This window comes from Biomphalaria glabrata, chromosome 14 (assembly GCF_947242115.1).
Source record: "Biomphalaria glabrata chromosome 14, xgBioGlab47.1, whole genome shotgun sequence".
In the NCBI taxonomy this organism is placed as follows: domain Eukaryota; kingdom Metazoa; phylum Mollusca; class Gastropoda; family Planorbidae; genus Biomphalaria; species Biomphalaria glabrata.
The window spans coordinates 9269298-9295631 of record NC_074724.1 but is presented as its reverse complement, the minus strand read 5'-3'; the positions used below and the strand labels follow the sequence as shown (position 1 = coordinate 9295631).

Sequence of the window (26334 nt, the reverse complement as noted above, 5' to 3'; positions counted from 1 at the left end):
TCTCTCTCTCTTTCTCTCTGTCTCTCCCTCTTTCCCTCACTCTCTGTCTCTTTCTCTCTGTCTCTCTCTCTTTCTCTCTGTATCTCTCTGTCTCTCTCTCTCACACACACATATTTTCGCTCTCTTTCTTTACAAACCCCTCTCTAGAAAGCTCTATTTTCATTTTTCTCTCTTTTTTTTTTTGCACTTTCTCTCTCTCTCTCTCTCTCTTTCACACACACACACACACATACATGTTTGCTCTCTTTCTTTACAAACCCCTCTATAGAAAGCTCTATTTTCATTTTTCTCTCTTTTTTTTTGCACTTTCTCTCTCTCTCTCTCTCTCTTTCACACACACACACACATACATGTTTGCTCTCTTTCTTGACAAAACTTTCTCTAAAAGGCTCTCCGTCTCAGATGGTCTCTGCAATAAATTGCCCTTCAACTTGTTTCTGTCTCTCTCCAATAGGCTCTAGATCTCTTTCTCTCTCTCTCTCTCTCTCTCTCTATCTCTCAGCTCCTTTCTTTCGCTCTCTACTAAGCTCTAACTAAGCTCTCGTAAGCTCCTTCGTATACTTTTTTTACTTTCTCTTTTTATAATTAAACTTTCTCACCTTAATTACTTTCTATCTAATAAGAAACTTTCACTTTTCTCTAACCTCTCTCATATTTATTTTCTCTTTACAATAAGTTCTCAATCTCTTTTATTCTTCTTTGTCTTGAATACTTAGGTTTTTAATTACTAGTGGAATTGAGCCAATTATCCATTTCTCGTTTTCAAAGTCTGGAGAAAATGTAAGTTTGATTTCTACCGGGAGCCCGCAGATAAGGCTTTCACTGGTTCTCTCCACATAGATGGCTACGTTTTCATTGTTGAACTGGGTGTTTAAAGTATAATACTTCTTCTTTTCGAATTTGTCTTTCTTATAGATATCTAAAAGTTTAGTAAAGTTCGCCTTTACCATTGAGTCTATTGACCTCTCTCCGACAGAAACAAAGTATCCATATTCATTTATAATGTTAAAAAAATAATTATTCTTATTAATGTTTGACCATTCTTTATTAAATGTGTCCACTCTCTCGTGCAGGGATGTAAATATTTCTATGGTATTGGAAACGCAAGTAAACAGTGTCCAATTCTGTAGAATATTAGCCATGCGGACACATTTCCCTTTAAGGACAGCACCAGGAATTTTAGAACCTTCGATCATCAAAGTTACATCGGTTTGCTTTGCTTCCTCGTCATCAAAGACAACATGTCGCGATGTATACACATTGATCTCAACTGATATTGGAGATTCGTTTGTTGATCGTTGATACTTCGTTTTCCCATCATGCTCTTTTAAGTTTACGCTGACGATCCTGCCGATTCCAGTTCTTAAGCCGCTATTGACATTGTTATTAGAGGAGTGATGGCTAGGATAATGGATGACAGATCCTGGCCACGTTTCTGGTCTTCTGTCACTTACTTTGTTTATAGACAAAATTACCATCAGGTCCAATTGAAAGTCAATCAATTCATTTATAGAATTATGTGCCGTGGGTTCCTGCTTAAGATTTCCAACTTTCTTTTTATCTTCTACATTCCCGATATCTAAAGAGAAAATAAGTGTACACATATTATCATACTGAACATAGTCAAAATAAGGTGTAGAAGTTTCCATATAATGTTCATTATCAAAGATATATAAAGTAACTATCCAGTTGATATGGGAGGCTTTCATTAGTGTGGAAAATCTAAGAATAGCAAGTATTTTGATGTGTCCCGTGTAAGGAAGCCTAGATAAGCTTTTTTATTTTAGTGAACATTTTAGCACTACAGAATCAAAGTTTTGGACGTCTCCGTTTAGTAGCACAAAATAGGTTCAATACAGAGATAGTATTAGACTTTAAAGTTATTTAATAACAAATCGGCAACTTATTAGAAGTATGAAAGAGGAGTTGACACAAAGATGAACTATTAGGTACTGAGATAGTATTAAAGCTTTGGGTTTCTCCTAAATGTTGTTGACCATTCTATCTATCTGGGCAGTACAGCGTCCGAAAATGCGTCACGGTCCAGAGAAAACGACAACTATCTCCCAAAAGTCAACGGTGCTTTTGGTCGCCTTAGACTGAGAGTATGGCAACACAATTCAATGTTTATAAAACAGTGGTTCTCAGCCTACTTTTAAATGGAGACCTGGGTGCTCTGTCAAAATCATGTAAGCCTCCTCGAACGCTCTATAATAGGCATACACTGGCAAGACCACATTATAAATAAATATGTTCTGCTGGAGGCTGGTGTAGACAGTACAGAAGCATTTATTGTCATTTAGCTTCGTCAGTCCCTTTTCACGCCTAGGAGACTACCGCATGCCAGAGGTAATCTTTTTTTGGCGAGCTTAACGGAGGAAAAAATAACTAAGGTTCCTTCCCGCCTCTTGTAAGCACTATAAAGATCAACTCAGACGCCATTTTGCCCTCACTGATATATAGGGAAGTAGCTGGTAGCACATAGCCTCTGAAAAAGACAGTTGCAGAGCTCTCGAAATGGCCGCGGGTACCACATTTGAGACCCAAAGACAGGCGCAGAAGAAGAAAAGGAAACTAATGTAATCTAATCTATAATGTATTATTTCTATAAGGACCATTATCAAACATACACGATTAGAGCTAACGGCGTTGAGGTAAAGAGAGTTAAGGTTTTGGCTTCCCAAAGGGATTATTAGGAGTTCGACTCACGATAAAAACTGAGATCTTAAGCTTATGGTTTTTTTGATAGCCCTGAGTGTTTGATATTAGAATTTAATTATAGAAAGTAAAGGCAGTTGGCTAAGTGACACCCACACATGAACATCAGTTATCCCTTATACAGCACATGGTACTTGATATAGGTCTTGAAGGACAGATTCATAAATTTAATGTAAGGAATTACAACATTTGCTTCATGTCTTTATTTATTATTAAATATAAATGTACCTTTGATTATGGTCAGTATTTCTGAGGGTAGTGTCACACCTACAGGGGAATCAAGCACAGGTGTGACACAACTCACTCTGTCCCTGACCATCTCTCTAACTACTTTTACTTGGCCTGTAGAGAGAAAATTTATAACGCTAAAACAGTTATTCCTAGTGGTACCTAAAAGAAAATAACGCTATTAGATAAGCTCTGTCTGTCCATCCGTCAGTGATAATTTGCAGCTTGCTAAGTTCTTTTGCAGCGGCTACTTGTATAACTACTAAAAGTCACCCATTTGTTTTAAAATAAAATATGCGTTTTTTGGTGTGTTTTTTTTAATAGAAATACATTTTTTTTTAAATTATTTTCTTATAGTAAAAAAACAACAAAAAAAAAAAAAAACGAGGAGGACATATTAAGAAAGGGAGGTGACTATTTTCTATATATTTTTATTAAAATTACAAATGCAGTTATGTGTCCGATCCAAAAGTACATTTATATATATATATATATATATATGTACCAATAATTTATGAGATTGTCATTAAACAAACTGATTCTATCATTTTTACTGAATACGGATAGATAGCATGAAATGAACGAATGCATGCCACTATTCATTGTCGTACGAATTTTTCTTGGAAACAAAACACAAAAGATATTCTTATGATTTATCACTAACTAGTTAATTACCTCTTTGACTCCGGAATTATTTATAAACTTTGGACGGAATTAATTTTTTCGCCATTTCGGAGTGTGTTTCTTTGCTTCGATATGACTTGTATAACTTTTTTATTTATTCTTGGAAAATAATACTTTGATATAGAATTAAATAGAAATGGATGCTCTTTCTATTTATTAAGTTTTCTAGTTTGCAAATCATGTTGTTGTAATTTTGGGTTTTATATATAAAAATTAAAAATTAAAAAACTCACCAATTGACATTAAAAATATCGATCAAGGTGCATGTCATAAGAAATTTATTGCCGACACTGAATCCAAAGAATTTTTTCTCATTTTTATCCATTTGTTTACAGAACACCATAGAAGAAACAGCAATAGATACAAAAAAATAAACTGGAACTATTAATCCAATGTCACTACTTTAACGCAAAAATCCCATAAAAATGCAACACACTTGGAACAAAAAACTTATACCCTAAAACCTGTCCAACTCTACAGCATATATATATATATTGTATTTTCTTCTAAAGTTCTTCATTTACCTAGTATATAAATATTCCTTCTAGCTGCGATATTCATGGAAGCAGTCAATATGAATGTGTGGGTTCGACTCCCATCCAGCGCAAACATAAACCGTGCTTCCTGACCTACAGTGTTTACATACTCTGTCTTTCTTTATAGTTATAGGTCTGTATTCTCTGAAAATGGATCTTATTCTAAGATGGTGGTCAATTTAATCCTATGGTCAGCATAGCTGTTTATTGTGCTGACTATCAACAATGTCATTGTCAATGAAAAAACAACATTCCAGCTCAATAGATGCAGTGCTGACTAAGTCTAGGTTGACACATTTCTTGGTGGAACAAATCTGAAATTGATCTGTTTCAGTGCCTAGATGATAGATCTAGAGATCTTCCTCTATCTGATTAGATTTAAATCTAGATGATGTAGAGACAGCTAAATTATTTCTAGATCTACTTTGAACTTTAGATGCGGGTGGGGCTGCTTCATCAGTAGATAAACTTTAGCATTACTAGACCTAGCCCTAGGTCTAGATCTAAAAATTAATTTAGTAGATCCATATTGACTATATCATTAGATTTAGAATCAATATCACCATCAGATAAAACAAAATCACATTCATCTGAATTATTATAGGCCTACATCTTCATCAAAGAAATATTTAGATCTACAAAGTTTAGATGAACCTTGAAGCTCAATGTTTAAAAAATACGCACATAGAAAAAATAAATGTAATCTCTTTAAAAACATTGCACAAAATAAAAACATGTTGAATGAAGGAAACTCCGGATGTTTAGCAAAAGGAAACTATCTATATTATAAAGTAGAATGTGAGGTGTATGTATGTATGTATGTATGTATGGATGTATGTTACTTATAGACGTCAAAACCGCTTGACCAATCTTGATAAAACTAGGCAGGAATGTTCCTTGGGTACCAACTTAGACCGTAGTGTATGTATTGTAGCCCTAAAACAAACTTAAGACCCTCAAAAAAAAATAAAGTTGTCCGACTCTATTACAGCTATAGTATTTTATGGATCTAGGCCATGTCTACAATGTTGACATGAGAAAAGATAGAAAGGATTTAGACCTAGATCTAATTTTAAGAAATACACTTTGCGCAGATAGTTTTTTACTTTGACACATGAAAAGACAAAAGAAGATCCATTGATTTCATTATATAATAAAATTAACCTTCAATTTTGTGTTTCAAAAGCATTTTTTACATTAATTAGTTCCTTATATCTGTGATTACAGATTTCCTGACGAACATTCTTTCATTAGACAATTCCGTAATGAATCGCGTACTAAATATTAATTCGTTTAATTGTTTACTTTATAATCCCATCCCTAGATCTAAAACTCTAATTCAACTCTAAGATGATAAAACTTCTCTTCGCACAGATAGTTTTATACTTTAACACATAAACATATCAATTAAAGTCCATTCATTTCATATTTTGATCAAATAAACATTCAAATTTGGTTTTCTAAAGCTACATTCGCCTACGAAAGCTGCGAAGCCGAGTTGAGCTAGGCCTAGATCTATATTCATTCATGAATCGCGTACTAAATATAATTTCGTTTAATTGTTCACTTTATAATCCCATTCATTTAACAAAGCTATCGCTCTTTTCGTTTTTAATAGATAAGAATGTATTGACTTCGGGTAAACCCATTTTCGCAAACCTAATTTTATTTTCGTAGCGAAAGAGAAATAACGTGAAAGGATCATTAGCTACGTTTAACATACATCTAAATCCAATCCACTAGATTATTCAAAGGATTTTTTTACATAAATTAGTTCCTGATATCTACAGATTTCCTGGCGAACATTCTTTCATTAGACATTACCAAATGGTTACACATTAACACATCTCTCTTCTGAGGTCTGAGTCTATTCCTAGGCCTAAAACTCTTATTGAACTCTAAGATGATAAAACTTCTTTTCGCAAAGATAGTTTTATGCTTTAACACATAAACATACTAATTATTGTCCATTCATTTCATATTTTAATCAAATTAACATTAAAATTTGTTTTTCTAAAGCATTTTTAATACATTCGTTCGCTGTTCGCTAAAGAAAGCTGTAGCCGTGTTGAGATATGCCTATATTCATTCATGAAAAAAGGTCACGCTTGCTCAACACAGAATGAACTCTATAAAAGCCAATTTAGATTAGTGTAGATTTAAATCTATGTCTACCTAAAGATCTACTTTATACTGTAACACATGAACATACAAAATTAAATCTATTCATCTCAACTTTTAATCAAATATATGTAGACCTACAAGCAAATGTTTCAGTTTGAAAAAATGGATTGAAGCCTATTAGCTATTCTGATTTGATAGCTTCATTCACACTATTTTTACATTGACACATTCGCTTTACTTATTACATTATTATTTCGTTTAATTGTTTACAAAACACTCTCAGTGACTATATCGACAGTAATGCGCAAATAAAGACCCGCGGGTCGCGGGTAACATATGTCTAGTTCTAGATAAAAAAAAAATAAGCAATAAAAACATGAATCGGAGAAATAGAAACGAAAAAAAATATTTTAAATAGCCGATGATTTCAGCGTTGGTCCGACCTTTTGCTCATTTTACATCAACGTCTTGTGCGTTGTTCCTGGGTCAAAAGTGTACTCGTTACTCGTAAGAAATCACACTTAAACAAATGTGAAGATTTCTTCCAGAGGCCATTCACCAAAACAACTGTTCCAAGAACAATCATTTCACAACCTTAATTAGAATACCATTCAATCACATCATTTAGAAGATGTTTAGAGTGAGTATCTAAGGCATTACGACATTTCGCAGTTGTCTCTCTGCCATAGTGTATCAGACTAGACCTATTAATTTGTCTTTTTTTACGTCAATACAGAGAGTTAGTTCTGGGATTATGAAGTCTAAACTGGAGACGAGTCAGCAATGGGCCAGTGTTGTGCGTACTAATGTGTTGCGTTGTGGGACAGCATGGTGCAGAATGATTATGGGATTAGCAGCTATATTATAATAGTTGTTAAATTCTATGATATATCACTTTACCAGTTTTTCCATTGTAAATTACTTTCATCTCATTACACATTATATTGTTAACATCTAGTCAATTATTTATTGTAAGCACAAAGGTCCACGTTGAATGGCATGGGCACGGGCGAACGTGCTAAGGCATAAACACAACTCTGACATATATGCCAGGCTTATCCTGAGCCATATCTTCATAACAGTGTTTTCATTACATTATTTATGAAACAAACATTTTAATATTTATAATAAAACGTCAGCCTGCTAAAAATAGAATCACGACGGCAACACGTTTATCCCATTAGTGTCTATTTTAAATGGAAGAAGGTGAGATTGTAATATTTGAAACTTAGTAATTATGGTTACTACTTGCCGAGACTATAAAATCTGCCTTGCTTACAAAACAGATGACTCATGGGTGTCGACTATTCAGGAATTGCGTCTGTTTTTGTGGAAACACAAACTCTTTTTGTAATTGTAAAGTTGAATATTAGAAAGTTCAACAATTTGAAAAGTTGATTATATGAAGCTAAAAAATGTATTACCTTTATCAGTGACCTCCACACTTTCCATTATATTTTTCTGAAGAGAAACAAAATACATTGCATCAACAATCATTTTTCAAAAATGTGAATTCTTAGGGTTTTTCAAAGTACATTTTATTTATTCTTTCTTTAATACAGGGTGTTTAAGCGCTTGGTTTCTGAACCTCGGGTCTTGGGTTCAAATCTCGTTGAAGACAGGTTTTTAGTTTCGAAACTTTTAAGGCGAACCTGAGTATACTAAACTGTAATGGGTATCTGACTTTTGCTGCGGAAAGTAAAGTCGGTTGGTCGTTATGCTGATCATTTGACAACTTACTCGTTAACCGTTCGACAAAGAAACAGATAACCTTAACATCCTCTGACCTATAGATCGAAAGGTCTGAAAGGGGAAACTTTTTTGTTAAATCAATACATTCAATAAAGAAACATTTTTGTAAATTTAAACATTTTTTTTTACTAAAATGTTAGTCCTTGTACAATTTTGAGCATATATTAATGACATATAGCCAAGAAAATAAACTTTTAAATATTTTAGTGTAAATATGACATTTATAGGATTATTAGTGACTAAGCCTTTTAATACTTCGCTAATCGTAGAAGCGGTCTGATTAAAAAAAAACAATATTTAGTGCGTCTTTTAGGAATATTTTGAAAGACAGTACAAAGGAATCGAGTTACAAAAGATTATCTATACTTTAAAGAACTTAACAATATAAATATAGATATGAGATATTTTTGGAGACCAGTGTTTCTCAAACTGTGTTCGCGCAACCCGAAATGTTCCTCGAGGCCTGATTAGTGTTCCACAAACAATAATTAACTAGTTTAACTAATAGGCCTACACGTGAATTAATCTCTAAGTAAATGTAGAAAAAAATGTTCTTGGTAACAAAATAAATGCTATAAAATCACTATCAACTTTAAAATGATCTAGTTTCTGACTCTAATTTCCAACGAAGATACAAGAAATGATTTCTGGTCAAGTTCGTCTGAAGAGTTCCACAATCTTTGAAAACAATCATTCGTTATTTACTTTATTTCATACGTCTCTATGGCTAGACTATTTGTGTGAAGTTGTTTTTTTTTTCATTTTAAATTGCAACAAAGTCAACGTATTGGAAAAGCCTTAACGCCACATCAGAGGTAAAGAAACAATAAGCAAAGTGTTCCGTTCGATACTCCGAATGTGCAAGTGTTCATTATGGAAAGAATTGGGAAACACTGTCTTAGACTTTCAATGTTAAATAGTCTTGAAGAAAAAAACTTTCTCGAATTGAGGATATTGGTTCTATTTAAATTTTTCTTTCAAGTCTTGTCTTAATTTATTTTCACGAAGTGTTCTTTTTTCTCCCTGTTCGTCAGAAAGTCATATCCACGGATGCCATACATTGAAGAAATGGCAGTGGAAGTTGCACCATGGTTCCTATTTATTCAGGCTGATCAAGTTTTATTCCTATTTTAATCTTCATTCTAAAAGATGTTACAGAACTTGAAATGATTTAAACATTAAACATGTAAAAAAAAAAAATACTTAAAAAAACAAACAAAAAGCAAAACTTATATCTGTAATGGGGAAAAAATTGTTAATAGACATATGCATTAATACAGTAAAATAGAATTATTCATTTTGTCCATTTACAGTTCATAAGATTTTTATGATTTGAACTTCAATAACGTTTTTGTTTATTATCAGAAAATGGTATTTTTGGTATAGAATTAATTGGAAATGTATGCACTTTTGTATTAAACTTTAAAAAATCAAAAATTAATTTAATGACGCCGAATCAACGATGGTTTCGTCAATTAGGAGAGAAAGAGTTAATGTAGTAATCGCAGTTACAAAAGAACGTTCAATACATTGCACAGCAAGAAACGCATGGAAAGAGTCAAGACAAGCGTGTTACAACACGCATGAGAAGCTGATGCAGTGCACTTCGCTGAGTTGGATTACCGAGTGTGTTATAAAGAGTGGACTGTGTTTTTTAATTTGTTTTCAATTATGTATTCAAAATTGAACTTAATCTTTATCTTATTTTTATAAATCTTTTAATTGTATTCAAGAGAGATCTGGTTCTTATGAAGCATACTGCGTGTTACTGACCAACTAAAATGGAATGACTGCTAAAAATAAAAACAAATATGACAGTGTTCCCCAAAATTGTTCCTTAATGAAACACTTCGCAAACTCACAGTATTTAGCGGAACACTTTCATTATTTATTATAGACATTAATTCACGTGGTGGCCTACTAGTTAATTATTCCAGTAGTTCGTGGAACACCTATTCAGGACTCGCGAAACACTAGGGTTCCGCGGAACACAGTTTGGGAAACACTGAACTAAGGCAATAATACGTTAGGTGAAAAACGTCAAAACGGACATAAATCCTGTATAACTTGGCTGTATTAGATATTGACTCACTTGTTCTGTTCTCGTCTCGGTCAAAGGATGTAGTTCAGGTTCTACGTCACCCTCATTGTCACTAGATTTCTTGTTTCGTATCTATGGATACATTGTACAGAATAATTATACAACAATCATTACCTAAAAGTTGTCATGCATTTTATACCTAACATTATTACCATTACTTAACTAGCATTGAACATCAGATACAATCAATATTCTGTTCCCTTTTTTTATATATAAATATATTATATATATATATATATATATATATGTGTGTGTGTGTGTGTGTGTGTCTGTGTGTGTTATTTTAACCATAACACTCCTTCCCCATAAAGTATGCTCTTTTTTTTACTTCTAATTAATTGTCTCGCATTTTTTCGATTCTCTAACAAACTTTTGGACGTAAATTCGAGTATCTCTATAAGATGAATTTGAACGGCTGTGACAAGTCGGATTAAGATATTGGCCGTTTTGGGTGTCTAGGGGATTTTATAGTTTGAGAATCCTTACTTGCACATATAAACTACAAGCACAGCGTTATAATGCAGGCAACAAATACTATATTTAGATGTAAACTTATGTACAGTTTATTATACAAAATAAGGTAATGAAAGGTGAAATGCTGTACAGTTGCTAGAATAGGATCTAGCGTATTTACACGTAGGAGACTATCATCATCAGATATTAGAACCAAGTGGTCTGAGTGTCATTAGGCTGGTTGCTTAGCTTTTGGTCCGGTGCTGCACTGGTGAGACGGGTGTGGCTGGTACTGATGCTGTCTGCTAGTGGGCTGGCGTAGTGGATCCAGGCTCCGTGTGCAGTCCAACTTGTATGGTTGCAGAGCTAAGCTGCGTCTACCAATCAGTTAAGCCAGTGACGAGTCTGTGGCTAGCGTTGTTACTTGGACTCTTGAAGGATGAGTAGGTCTGATGTCTACAGATCTGGTGCCAGCAAATCTGCTATCAGCTTTAGGTTGCTAAGATTTCAGGCGGATGTAGCCTATAGATAAAAGCTGCAACGATATGATGTATGCGTCGGTTTAGCCATAATGATAACACTGGGAGGTAGATGCCTTTCCGTGAAGGACATCTTCAGACTGATGTATAGAAACCATAAGATAGTTTCATATTTATCAAAGGGACCTAACAAATGAATATAGTGTCCCATCAAGGGAGATAATAATAATAATGGGGACTCCCATAAAGGGAAATAACAAACAGTAGTAAGTGATATATGATAAGTAATATAGGTGACGTTCACCAATCACGGTGAGTAGCAAGTACATACATCGCTTAGATAAATGAGATGACAGGGGAAGGGGAGATCAACGTCTGACACTCGCCCATGCTCTCCCATAAGTAAACATAGAGCATAAGTAAATACATACTCAGTAATAAGACATGTTTACATAAATGTTTGGATAATTCCCTGCCAAGGAATTAATCAATGATACTACGTTGAAGGCTCGTGCTGAGCGCTAATATATCAGAGTTAAAACAATAATAGTTAAAGAGCTAAATACATCTGGTAAGAATTGTTAATAAACTCTAGCCCAGCTGGTTTGAACATTTAGCCATTAAGGTCATGATATAAAATATAAGTATACAGTAATCTACTTACATCATCCATGATAAGAATGCACAAATATATACACAAGTAATGTAGTAATAAATGCACAAATATACATATATACATTACTAAGTAAAATGGTTCTCAAGCACTTTACTAAGTTACATACCACCAATCCAAAGTGAAATAAGGGAATGAAAATAGTCTAGAGCTCAAGCAAGAGATAGATGTGCTCCCTGTGGGCTCTCCAGCGTGAATGAGATCGGACGACGAAGTTTGTCCATATACACGTGGATAGAAAGGGGGGGGGGGTGAGTGGCGGGAGACAAGTGCAAAGGTGGTCTAGACTATCTGGCGTCTTTGACAAAGAGATCCTCGCTTGACCGTGACGGCGTTTCCGGGAGATAGACATTGCGCGAAGGCGCGAGTTGAAAGTCCAGGAAATCATCCCAGGTGGTCAGGTGGATTATGAAGGGGAGATTATCAGAGCTCGGCACATCAAGGGAGATTATATTATGATAATGGCTAGTGCTAGACGAACAGCGTTGCCCGAGGCGTTGAGTTGAATGGGCACTTTGAAGTGACCAGCCGCTCCCGGAAGGGGGGGGGGAGGGGGTCAACGGATGTTTGCCACGATAGATGGGAAAAGGGGAGCGTACTCTTGTCAAGAGTCTAGTGTGGCACGTGTCAAGGTGGGGATAGTAAAATGTGACATCGCTGCCAAAGGGGGTGGGGTTGGATTGGAGGGGTGGTGGCTATGTTTTTAGCGCTTGATTGGCTAAATTAATAAAATTGATGATTAATAGCGAGTAAATAAATTAATTAAATGCTTAGACCTGAGTGATATCTTGAGTGAGCTAAAACGGTTCGTCACAACCCTCCCTGCGTAAGATAGGTCTTTGTTAAAAGATCTATCACGTGCTAACGTTGATATCACTCAAGTTTCGTCTACTGTCGGTCGTAGCATTTAAGAAAATTTTCCCAGTAGTTAAGAGGTTGCCAAGGTCCAGAGGGGTGTCCGTCTTAAGGGTCCGCTGTCGCCTATGTTCTGTCCGCAGGCGGATTGCCACGTGGAAGGGGCAATTCTGGAAACCTGGGGAAATAGGCCGGGTGAATAGGACTGGGTACATCTCCTTCTTGGGGCAGACCAGTAAGTGGGATGGGTGTTATGGCGGAGTGCCCAATGCGCGTATGTTGGACGGGGCTTATCTCTGAAGCCATAGTAAGGCGTTTCTTCGTGAGTGCGATTAATCGGCTTACCTCTAGTTTTCCAGACACGGTCAATGTCAGGGAAGAGTGGCCTTAAAGTGTGGGTGGAGCCGTGATGAGGCCCACTTTCATGAGAGTGAAAGTTCACTTTCCTCTGTGACTTCCTGGCAGGATCAGTGCCAGGGATGAGTGGTTTGATAGCTGAAGAGCGGGAGTTACAAGGACTCTCACGAGTGTAGGTATTTCGCTTACCTCGTGACTTCCTAGCAGTGCCAGTGCCAGGGTTGAGCGGTTTGATTGCTGAGGAGCAGGGGTTAAACGAACCCTCACGAGTGTAGTTATTATGCTTACCTCGTGACTTCCTGGCAGTGTCAGTGCCTGGGTGGCGCGGCTTGAGCTTGGCTGAGGAGCCAGTAAAGGGTTTGTTAGAGTGGCGACCAGGGCTTCCAACCGGCTGGTTGCTGCCACCTTTCTGCTTTGTCGTTCTACCAACGGGCAGAGAGAAGTATGGTTTATTGACAACTCCTAGAGGTATGTACCTGGAGCCTAGAATGAAGTCATACACTGGCGATTCCATGACAACTGCCTCAATGGTACCATGCACGTACTTGCACTCTACGTGGACCCTAGCAATAGGAAGAACCTTTGGAGGGATCTCACGGTCAATGGACTGAATCGTCACAGTTCTATCTGTGAGATCAGCTGGGTCAACCAGTGCCTTGCGGATAACTGAACTTACCGCACAGCCTGTGTCAAATAAGGATCGGAGGTACCGCCCATTTACCAGAATGGTCTCAATCCCAGGGGGAGATGAGACAGGTTGAGGAAGTAACGGTAGGACTTCCGTTTCCGTTAGGCCAAGAGAAGTGGGTTCAGGGGCCACAGTCAGTGTTGATATGACGTATGGGTCGCCCGCTGTTCTATCAGTCTGTGTTTGCTGATTAGTCACAGAGGGTTTGAGGACCGAGGTCATTACTGAAATGGTCTGTGGGGCCTGCTGCTTTTGGCGGTTGCGGTTAGATTTGCGGCTACGCATGCTGTTGTTGCAGTCATGGTAGGCTTGGTTAGGTTTGTTGCCACGCGTGCTGTTGTTACAGTCACGATGGGCTTCGTTCTGGTTATGACGAGGCTTACATGCTGGGCGATTACAGTTTTCGTGGGTGGCTGGTTGTTGGATTGGTGCTTTTTTAGGTGGGGATTTGCTCGAGGGCATTGGCTGAATTGGGGCATCGCAGAGACTATTAGACTGAGCAGGAGGGTCGGGCTGAGTAGACCATGTGGTATTGTTGAGAGGAGGGGTATCAGGCATGAATGTTTCATCCTTAGCAGTAACTTCTGTGTCCGTTTGGGCAGTGTACCCAGTTGGGACATGAGCCATGGTCTTACTCTCCTCTGCTTCCTGGTCTTGTCTTGCGGATGTGCTGTTCAGCTCCAAACTCTGCGGCCTATAGCTATCTCTGATTTCTAGTATTTCCTTCTCTTTGGCTATGGCTACTTCTATTTCCCTTCTCTTTCTTTCCATAGCTATTTCATGTCTCCTTTCCTTCTCCTTTCTTCTTTCTTCCATCTCCTTATCAATTTGTGCCCTCACAAATTCTTTCTGCTCTGCCTCATCGTCATACATGACGGCCGCGAGTTCTCTGAGTTCAGCTATTATTTGTTTCATGTCAGAGTCCGCTTTGGAGCGTGTGCCACTGGCCATGGTGGTGAGGGGTGCTAGGATGGTGAGGGGTGGGTAATGAAGGGGAAAAGCGGAAGGTAGAGTAAGAGGTGGGGACGATGACGGAGCTGCTGAAAGCAATTACCTAAGAGTTATAGTAAAGGTGGTATTAACCTTTGTTTGGTGCTTAAGAACCTGTAAATGAAGTACAATTACAGCAATACAAAATTAGAAAATTAAATAGCTCTAAATGACACTCGATAGACTTGTACTCTAACAATGATGATAGTTAAAATACTGGGGAGTTGCCTGCTGTGCTTGCAGTATTAGTTGGGTAAATCCCGGACGAGGCTCGCCATTGTGACAAGTCGGATTAAGATATTGGCCGTTTTGGGTGTCTAGGGGATTTTATAGTTTGAGAATCCTTACTTGCACATATAAACTACAAGCACAGCGTTATAATGCAGGCAACAAATACTATATTTAGATGTAAACTCATGTACAGTTTATTATACAAAATAAGGTAATGAAAGGTGAAATGCTGTACAGTTGCTAGAATAGGATCTAGCGTATTTACACGTAGGAGACTATCATCATCAGATATTAGAACCAAGTGGTCTGAGTGTCATTAGGCTGGTTGCTTAGCTTTTGGTCCGGTGCTGCACTGGTGAGACGGGTGTGGCTGGTACTGATGCTGTCTGCTAGTGGGCTGGCGTAGTGGATCCAGGCTCCGTGTGCAGTCCAACTTGTATGGTTGCAGAGCTAAGCTGCGTCTACCAATCAGTTAAGCCAGTGACGAGTCTGTGGCTAGCGTTGTTACTTGGACTCTTGAAGGATGAGTAGGTCTGATGTCTACAGATCTGGTGCCAGCAAATCTGCTATCAGCTTTAGGTTGCTAAGATTTCAGGCGGATGTAGCCTATAGATAAAAGCTGCAACGATATGATGTATGCGTCGGTTTAGCCATAATGATAACACTGGGAGGTAGATGCCTTTCCGTGAAGGACATCTTCAGACTGATGTATAGAAACCATAAGATAGTTTCATATTTATCAAAGGGACCTAACAAATGAATATAGTGTCCCATCAAGGGAGATAATAATAATAATGGGGACTCCCATAAAGGGAAATAACAAACAGTAGTAAGTGATATATGATAAGTAATATAGGTGACGTTCACCAATCACGGTGAGTAGCAAGTACATACATCGCTTAGATAAATGAGATGACAGGGGAAGGGGATATCAACGTCTGACACTCGCCCATGCTCTCCCATAAGTAAACATAGAGCATAAGTAAATACATACTCAGTAATAAGACATGTTTACATAAATGTTTGGATAATTCCCTGCCAAGGAATTAATCAATGATACTACGTTGAAGGCTCGTGCTGAGCGCTAATATATCAGAGTTAAAACAATAATAGTTAAAGAGCTAAATACATCTGGTAAGAATTGTTAATAAACTCTAGCCCAGCTGGTTTGAACATTTAGCCATTAAGGTCATGATATAAAATATAAGTATACAGTAATCTACTTACATCATCCATGATAAGAATGCACAAATATATACACAAGTAATGTAGTAATAAATGCACAAATATACATATATACATTACTAAGTAAAATGGTTCTCAGGCACTTTACTAAGTTACATACCACCAATCCAAAGTGAAATAAGGGAATGAAAATAGTCTAGAGCTCAAGCAAGAGATAGATGTGCTCCCTGTGGGCTCTCCAGCGTGAATGAGATCGGACGACGAAGTTTGTCCATATACACGTGGATAGAAAGGGGGGGGGGGTGAGTGGCGGGAGACAAGTGCAAAGGTGGTCTAGACTATCTGGCGTCTTTGACAAAGAGATCCTCGCTTGACCGTGACGGCGTTTCCGGGAGATAGACATTGCGCGAAGGCGCGAGTTGAAAGTCCAGGAAATCATCCCAGGTGGTCAGGTGGATTATGAAGGGGAGATTATCAGAGCTCGGCACATCAAGGGAGATTATATTATGATAATGGCTAGTGCTAGACGAACAGCGTTGCCCGAGGCGTTGAGTTGAATGGGCACTTTGAAGTGACCAGCCGCTCCCGGAAGGGGGGGGGAGGGGGTCAACGGATGTTTGCCACGATAGATGGGAAAAGGGGAGCGTACTCTTGTCAAGAGTCTAGTGTGGCACGTGTCAAGGTGGGGATAGTAAAATGTGACATCGCTGCCAAAGGGGGTGGGGTTGGATTGGAGGGGTGGTGGCTGTGTTTTTAGCGCTTGATTGGCTAAATTAATAAAATTGATGATTAATAGCGAGTAAATAAATTAATTAAATGCTTAGACCTGAGTGATATCTTGAGTGAGCTAAAACGGTTCGTCACAACGGCTCACAATAAAAAGAAACACGCACACATAAACACTGAAAGTTTAAGACTTCCTAAGTTATCAAATATTACAGCAGACATGGCGTATTTAGGTTAAAGGTTTAGGTTAAAGCACTTAGATAAGATAGTGTATGAGAAATATTTTAATAATACCTGCCTTGTCAATAAATAATAAAAAATGTTTGGTGCTTATTCAAATATGCTCTATTTTTAAGTAGATTACTTCGTTTTAATATAAACCTTAATACATTCTGTAACAGACATTAATGGAAACGAGCGGCCAACTATCCGGCAGTGATATTCGACCGAAGCCGAATATGGACGAATAGTGAAAAAAGGCCAAATATTCGGCAGAAGCAGAGCCGGAGCGACTATCCGGTGAACCCCTAATAACAATTCAAATTGTACATTTTCCCTTATAAAATCTATGAAGACAAGATAAAGAAATTATTCCTACAGTTAAAAACAAAAAGTAAAGGCAAAAATTACATATCAATATTAGGTTGATGACAAGTCTATGTGTATATAAAGGCTTGTGTATTGTAATAAACCTGGTGGGACACAGATGGGGGTAGTGGTGTGTGTAGACAGCCGAGGCAAATCGCCCCAGGCCAGCGCTAGACGAGCGGTCAAGCGTCAATACGTCGGAGAGTGAAGCTTTTGTACAGTCTATGTTACGTTGTTGCCAATTGAACAGTAGTGGCTGTGATTTATTGGACATTAAATTGTTACGTTACTTTGGAGGCTTTGAATTGGTTGTGTCGTGGGCTGCAGTTTGCAGAAAGTTTGGACAGTTAGATTCTTTGCAGTATTAATGCTTGAAAAATTTTCATTAAAATAACACTTTACTTTATATAACCTGTGAAATGTTAACATGGCGTCACAATAAAACCAAGCTCTATAACATTGTAACTTTTATTTGTACATAAGCAAGGCATATCTTACATTAGAGTACCAACCAAACAAAGAAAATAGTTTATTAACCCAGTGTATAATATAGCTACAAATGTAGATGCTACATCTTATGGAAGCTGTTATTAGTATTATTTTAAAAGCTTATTGCAACGGGTGACACCTACCTAAATGAAACACGAATGCAGGGCATTGTTTAACAAACGAAAAAAATACTCGACGTCTAAAATCAAACTATAACTTAATTTCTAGCAATGGACAATGAAAATATGGAATACATTGGTGTTGGACGACAGGGTGTACATAGATTTGCAGTTCCTATAGCGCAGATTCTTTATAAATTAAAACGTTACTTTATTAGATAATTACGTCTTATAAGTCTTAAGTGTATCCATTTGTCAAGCGGAATTCGGAAAGAGAATTTAAATAGACCACCGTAGTACGAGGTATTTGTCTGCACGATATATGGAAAAATATACAGGTCGCAATTGGGTATACGCAGTCATGTAAACCACTGAACTCATCCTTAATCTTCGGAATCGAAGACATTGCCATTTTCAATCATTTTAATAAGAGACTCTGCCAAGATATATGACGAAATAAATGTTCTAACCACTTTATTACACCAATTAAATGCTTTTATTAATGTAATATTTAATTAATTGTTCTTCTTACAAAAGTATAAACACTAGATGCAGAGTTGTAGTGAGCAAGCAAAACGTGAGCCCGGGCCAAGGTATTTTATGGCACCACCCCCCATTTTCAAAAGAAATATAGGCTTCGTAGTCCAGGCCATCAACGTCATAACCTGAAGGCAGAGTTACAATTTACTTACTTCATTTGTGTTTGTGTCTGACACCAAGCTAAATTCAAGTAGACATTTTTTTTTAAACACACCTCTACTTCTTGGGGGTTTTATCTGTGGATGTATTTTATTGAATAATTGTGACAAGATGGTTTTATTATAAAGCATAATAGATATTACTGACAGTATTTTAATTGAAAAAAAGACTAAATGTGGCTCAACAAAAATGGCTAAGACGAATTCTAGGAGGAACTTATAGAAATTGGGTCTCAGATACGGAAATCCTCTGCCGAACTGGAAGTTGACCACTTAATAAGAAAGTTTGCGGGACATGTTCTCCGACAATATGAACTACGCAAACCATGAGTTGCGATGACATGGAGGCAAATACGAGGAAAGTGCATACATTGACGTCCTCGTATAACTTGGCGACACACCTTCATGTACGACCTCATAACAGTGGACACCAGGTCGGAAGTAGCTTCATACATTGCCAGTGACAGATCTTTTTAGAGACAGCTTGCCGCCTAAGTCTAAGTAAGTACTTTAATGTCAAAGTATACCCTATTGTTACATTATCATTTATACCAAATTTACGTACCCGAAATTGTTGACGTCTAGTTTTCCACAAAAATCTGGTATTTAAAAATAATAATTAAAAATATAATTTTAATAATTAAATTTGATAAAATTGAAATAAATTGAAGGAAAAAAACGTTACTAACTATTTTAAAGTAAATAGTAGCATGAATTCAGAGACATGTTGATGACTGTATCCTTCTAATCTAACCTATACAATGCATTGGGACTATTGGTTCGTCACTTTACCAGGAACATGTATCAAATAAGGCTAACTAACAAATAAACGTAACAGAGGTGCCCCACGGAAGCGCTTTATAGTTCAGCTTAGGCGTCAACTTGCCTTAGCTGACATAGCACCTGGTTACATGCGCCTTCAGAACGAGACAGCTGGAGGACGCGGGATACACATTTGAAAAAAAAAAAAAAAGTCCGATGCTGAGGACAGACGCAGACGCGAAAATAAATTCTTAATCGACCACCGTCAGACAATGGTTATGCTTATCCTGAATGTGGCAAAATATGTAGGTCACAGCTGGGGCTGCGTATCCACGGGAAATTCTGCATTCCTCATTAAGCTTCGAACTCGAAGACAAGCCTTATATATGTATTTAACAATAGCACTAAGTTGTACAATGTAAAGTTTTGTACCTACCAATACTTTCTGATATATAACCTTTCCATTATTGTACAAGGTTCCATTTTCATTATTGGTGTAGGTAATTAATAAGTAATTAAACTATGCTGTCATTGTTTAAAAGTCCATATGTATGGCAAAGTAACACTTGTAGTAAGAATATTTAAATTGATTAATAAAACAAAATATTATCTTGACATTTAAAAAAAAACACTTACATCTTGAGTATTTCCACAATTACGACTATTACAACTACACAGGGGACAATTATAATGATTATATTTTTGATTTCATCAGCACCCTCTGTTTTAAAAAGAAAAAAGTAATGTATAATTTTCACAAATAAATTTAGTAACTAAGAATTCATGTGTTGTTTTTTTTTTGGTCGTTGAAAAACAGTTTGTGGATCGAACGAACGGCATTTGCTTTATTAACGCGTCGCTCTTTTAACTTTATGGATCGTGGTGGCTGAGTGGCAAAGCGCTTGGGTTCTTAATCGATGGGTCTCAGGTTCGAATCTTGCTGAAAACGGGATTCTTGTGGCGCCCATGAATACATCCAACTCTATTGGGTCCTGAAAGATGTAATGGGTACCTGGCAGATTTAGTGGGTATCTTACATTAGTTGGTGAAAGTAAAGGTAGTGGGGTTGTTGTGTTAGCCACATGACACCCTCGATAACCGTCAGCTATCAAAATAGATTGCTTTTACTTTATCAGCCCATAGATCGCAAGGACTGAAATGTTGTTTTTTTTTACTTCTTTTACTTTAGCTTTCTAAAGATATTTCTATATGCAAAATATTAGCAAGAGAAACGATTCATTTTGTGATATATTACGTCATTGTTTAATGTTGATTCGTGCAATAAATTGAAAAGCATCTCACGAGAGCTGTTATACTCTTATTAAAGATGAAGTATCTGTCAAATAATGTTTGTTTTAATAGCGAAACTTTGATTCTACTATACCCCCAATTTAAGTCAGAACTTCATAGAACCTGGAACCAGGAACCTGGTACTAGGACGCCGATCATAAAACGGCTCTTACGATTTTCCTAACAATTGGTGAGTATCGTTGAGAAAAGAATTACTAGCTCGTTGGCTACACACAGGAAAAACTCTAGTTTGACCGTTATAATTTTTCAAAGTTGAAAATGAAAGAAATTGAACTTTGGCTAAAGAACTATGCCTAGGTTTAGATCCAACCATAGACTTATATGATCCAACATTGATTATGAAAGGACTCTCACGTTCTTGAAAGGACTATCACTTTCGTGAATTTCTGACTGTAAGGCTTTATTTATTGAAAAGTTTTATAAATAAATGTTCAGGAAAAATTTGCGCCCTATCATTAGAATAATATAAGTCTAGTAGATCTATATATTCACTTAAACTGGATTCTTTCTCTGGGATGAGGGAAGGGGGGGGGGGGGGCGAATGTTGCATTCTTGCTTTTTATTTTAATGTAACATTCATTAGTTATTATGAGAAAAATAATTTAAAAAACAGGGCATAGTAAATATAAGGTATATTGTATCTTTGGCACTACAGCCCATGCAGGGTCCTGTCCTTCTGTAGCACATCATTCCATTCTGATTTATCCTGTACTTTACGTCTCCATGCCCGGACTCTATGCTCTTGACTCTGTCTCTACATCATCGCCAAACAATAGTCATGTCCATTTCAAGTCATAGGTCGTTTTCGGTTGTGACCAGTTTTTCATATGTGTTTTAGCTTTCGTAACAATATTTTTATATGACTGGATTGTTAGCTCTGCGCTTAACCATCTGGAGGGCTGTCGGCTTAAGTTCTCTGGATAGCTGTCTTTATTTTCGGGTAAGTTGCCGTAGATTTTGTGGATCCCTCCAAGGCAAGTTTGATTATTTGTCCACCCTGGCTGTTTTATTTCCCCGTACCCACTTCATCTGAAGGCATTCCAGTGTCCACCACCTGGCGTGGCGCTCGATGGGATATCACAAATTCCACACGAGATATTTACTTAGTATGGTAAAGTTAAAAACGATATTAATTCTAAAAATATTTCTGTGTTATAATTAATCATCAATACTTCTCTTGCCAAAACGACAGCGTAAAAGCGTCTTTCGCCAATCCTTAAACGCCAGAAAGGCTGTGCAAAATTGTGCTTCCACCACATTATGCGACACCCATGAGAAAAGGTTAAGCTGAAAGGACAGGACCTCATATATCAGCTCATAAATTCAGTCATGCCAAGGCTATATTTTAAACTCTTAAACCAAGTTTCTAAAAATTGTGTTGTATAAATATATTCGTTTGTCTACCTGTTTCTGGTAGAAGAAGTCTGACAGTGCATTCAATACTTGTTCTTATTTTGGGATTCTCAAATATGTGATACGCTATTGTAAACACTGTTTCTTCTTTGATTTCCACAACAAGGAACAGGAAGTTGGTAGCGTTTCTAAGATAGACAGATGTTTTCTTGTCTTGAAGCGAAAACGAGTAATGAAGTTCGTTGTCTGCCTTTTCCAACACAATCAAAGCAGTTGTCTGATTCAATGTCTTGTTACAAAGGTCAAGCTGGTCTATTTTGTCGTTGATGTATACGTGTATTCCAGGATGGGATAAATCTACAAAATTGTTTAAAAGGCAGAATGTAGTCACTGGAGTTTGTGTATAAGATTTAGTCATTGTTAATCAATCAATCAATCGATCAATCCATTTACCAGACATTAAATTAATCGATCGTTCAATAAATCATTCTAACAGAATATCAATCAATCCGTCTATCTTTACTAGTTATTTAATCGGACTTTCAGGTATATAAATATTTGTAATATAAAAGTATTGTAAAATAACTTATGCTCCTCAGATCCTATTTACTAAAACAATCTTAAATACGTAATTTTACTGTAGTAAATAGTGATTAGGTGAATAAATGAAAAAAAAATCTTTAAATGTTAATGCTTTCTATCTATCTATCTATCTATCTATCTATCTATCTATCTATCTATCTATCTATCTATCTATCTATCTATCTATCTATCTATCTATCTATCTATCTATATAAATTGACATACCGAGTATATAGGGGAGTTTTAATTCCTTGCTTTTGATTTTGATTTCAAAGTGATAGATTGTGCCTTGAAGAAAAGCTTCGCTGAAGTACTTGTCGGCTGTTAGATTAAGGACGACACTAACAACATTTCTCTCATTGGTGGCATGACAGTAGCAGTTGCTGACTTCGTAACCGCCACAGTTTGATAGGTCGACGTAGCAGAGCTAATGGTCAATAATTGGTGGAATTATGAACGAAATTCACACATTTTGATTAACGCTATCATATTTATATACAAATGTGGGTCAGTGCCAAATCAGGTGACGTCACTGACGGTGCAGCTTCTAATATACAAGTTTTCAGGGCCGGCCTTAGACATAGGTCAACTAATCAACCGCCGAGGGCCTCCAAATGGTGGGGGCCTTGCTTAGGACTAAAAACAAACAGAGTAAAAATTGTGATCAGATCTCAAACATAGTAGAGCACTATGACTCGATGTTTACTAGTCCCACCCTGTCTCTACTATGAAATCTGTGATTCATGAATGTCATTTATTTATCAATTTGGATATAGATGGGACGAGCTCTTAATACAACGCGTATTTTTATTTTTTTTTCGCTGTTTCTTTGAATATGTTTTAAAATTTAATGTGGGGCCAACTAATTCACTTCGCATAGAATCCAGTTATCCTAGACGATCCGGAGGTTTTACTCAATATTTATTGTCTTAAGTTTTTTTTTAGACATCGTTGTATGATTGATTAACATTAAACACAGTATTGACATGATTGTTTATTTTTAAAATCACTTATATTTCGTACTCTACAAACTCACTGCACATTGTTTTTCACAATTATGACATTGTTCTCTTATTTTGGAACCTGGAAACTTTTATATACATTCCCTTTTTTTAAAAGTATGATTAATTAATCAGCTGCATATTGTTAGACACTTCCTCATCCAAAACTGCTCTCTTTACCAAAAGGCCCGTTTAAGACACTGGCCCCAAAACATTCCAATAGAAAGAAAACTATATGGAGATCTCCCTGATTTGGAAACCACTACGCAGTTCATCTCATGTATTGGTCTAGTCATCTGAACACTCCAACATAACAATCAGAACGAAGAATAAGAAGAAGTTAGACACTTAATTTTTATTTTTAGTTATGTAGAGACGCACCATAGTGGACGGATTTTGAACGTGACTAGTGACGCTTTCATTTAGATGGATTAGAGACTACTTAGAGACAGTAATTCAGTAACTAGAATGGTCTATAACATATTATTTGTCTAGTCTAGGCTATGGTCTTTTATCACTTGGATCTTTATCACCAAACTAGAATCTTCTATAACATATATCTATATTTATTAGTATAGTGTAGGCTATGGTCTTTTAATATGTGGATCTTTATAACCAAACATGTTTACCAATAGACAGATACTAAACTAAGGGTTTCTCAAACAGTAATTCTCTTCACATTGATCTATGGATTCTATGCCTCTGAAACGTGGACACTAAACAAAAAGACACGCAAAAACAAAATGAACAAATGCCACTAGATCTGCCTCATAAAAATACTCAATGGCGAGAAAAAACAACAACTTGATACTGAAGTCCTTTGAAGAACGGGGCTGCAAAGCATTTACAAAATCTTGATACAGTCTCAGCTGCCATTGGCATTAGAAAAAGTGTCAGAGAAAAAAAGCTAGGTCAATGACACTAGCTCCAGCTGGAATAACCTGCCTAGTGTGCAGCCGAACATTTTGGGCTCACATAGGTCTCACCAGCCACATGAGGAGGCACAAAACCTCTGTGCAAAGCCCACAGCCCCCTGGATGACAAGACTGTACATCATCAGACGATAATGGACGAGCTATATATATATATTCATCAAACAGTGTCATATCTTAAAATAAAATCGATTACCGTGACATAATGTGATCTATGTTGTTTAATTTCAAAGTGAGCTCTGTCCATGGTATGATTGGGTCCAGCGACATTGACTTTACTGGTGAGTATCATGGAGTCTTGACCATGCACCAACACTGACTTAGTAGGTGATGCTATCATCTGTTCATAAGTGTTGTTCCACGTTATAGATTGGGCATCAGTAGGAACTTATCAACGAAATAAATAAAATGTTTTGATTATTATTAATTCGCTTATTAAATTTGCCTGTTAGTATCCTTCGTGTAATTGGATGTAAACAAATTAACCGTTAAATTGATTAATTAATTGACATAACAATAAGGTAATGTGAAGATAACCTGCAGTGCACAGCCATGCAATCAGTATAAGACAACTCCTAGATGTGCTTCTCTTCTTTTGAGTCATATTGCTGGTTTTGATTTAATCTTCATACTTTCTAGAATAGTGGAGACATTGGATTACAAAAATAATGTACTATAGTCAAAACGAAATGCATTTGTAATTAAGTTTCGTTTCATTTTTGTGCAACATTGGCATAAACAGAGAGAATTAGAGATGGGGAGAGTAAGAGAAAGAATATTAGAAAACAAAAAGACAAAAGGGGGGAAAAGTGCAGGTATACTTATAGAAATAGTAAAGATTTAACAAGTCAAACACAATGATAAGAGAGGGAGCGAGAGAGAAAAGCGTTTGCGGAAATGAGAATTTTCGATTTAAAGACAAAAAAAAAGCGAGAGAGAGCGAAGGAAAAATAAAGGCTTAAAGAGAGATAGAGAGAGAGAGAGAGAGAGAGAGAGAGAGAGATGGAGCGTGTGAGAAAAAGGGCGAGACTTAGGTAGAGAGCAGGATAGAGAGACCAGCAAAGAAAGTGAGAGACAAAGACAAAGAAAGAGACAGAGAGGGAGATAAAAGAAAGAGAGGGAGAGAGTAGAAGAGTAAACAATGTATCGCACTAGAACTTCAACTTACGAAGAATTAACTTTAGCTATACATCTAGTATACGCCTACCTATGTACATGAATTACACACTACTTCTTACGATTACCTGAATGTTACAACAAATACAGCAACATGTTCTCATTAAGAACGCTATCCACTCTGAACTAGAACATATAGTATTGAATATTTAGTTTGTAACAAAAAAAAAAACAATAAAAAATACAAAACAATAATAATATTTTCGGGAAAAATAAATTTTCGGGAATTTTTGTTTATGGAAATTTTCGTAATATCGGGAATTCTTTTCATTACTTTAGTTGACGTATGTCTAAAGCACAGACCTATATATATTATACCTAGACTAGAAAACAGAATTTTTTTTTATCCGATAATGATCAGATAACACACACAGACACACACACATACACACACACACACATATATATATATATATTGTTATGTGTACGTAACTCTAGATCTCTTATCTTATCTTATCTTATATAATACAGACGTTACTTCAAAAAAGAAGATGATTACGTCCTACGCGTCATGCATTTATTCATGCATATTAACTATTGACT

The 26334-nt window shown here is 36.6% G+C and overlaps 1 protein-coding gene and 1 long non-coding RNA gene across 2 annotated transcripts; both read right to left on the bottom strand.

The window, feature by feature from the left end:
• Positions 1 to 474: 474 nt before the first annotated feature.
• LOC106072767 (uncharacterized) lies at positions 475 to 26013 on the bottom strand. The gene is made up of 12 exons (XM_056010505.1): positions 25860 to 26013; positions 25153 to 25250; positions 24812 to 25002; positions 22908 to 23109; positions 22152 to 22457; positions 20073 to 20157; positions 19240 to 19273; positions 18669 to 18752; positions 10135 to 10215; positions 7715 to 7751; positions 2947 to 3060; positions 475 to 1579 (listed from the first exon to the last, which is right to left on the bottom strand). The coding sequence occupies exons 2-12, from the start codon at positions 25217 to 25219 to the stop codon at positions 690 to 692; spliced, it is 2091 nt and encodes a 696-aa protein (XP_055866480.1). The 5' UTR covers positions 25220 to 25250; positions 25860 to 26013; the 3' UTR covers positions 475 to 689.
• Positions 10578 to 13256, bottom strand: LOC129922839 (uncharacterized). Its single transcript, XR_008774755.1, has 2 exons — positions 11740 to 13256; positions 10578 to 11131 (listed from the first exon to the last, which is right to left on the bottom strand). It is a non-coding gene; the product is annotated as an uncharacterized LOC129922839 (long non-coding RNA).
• Positions 26014 to 26334: the final 321 nt, after the last annotated feature.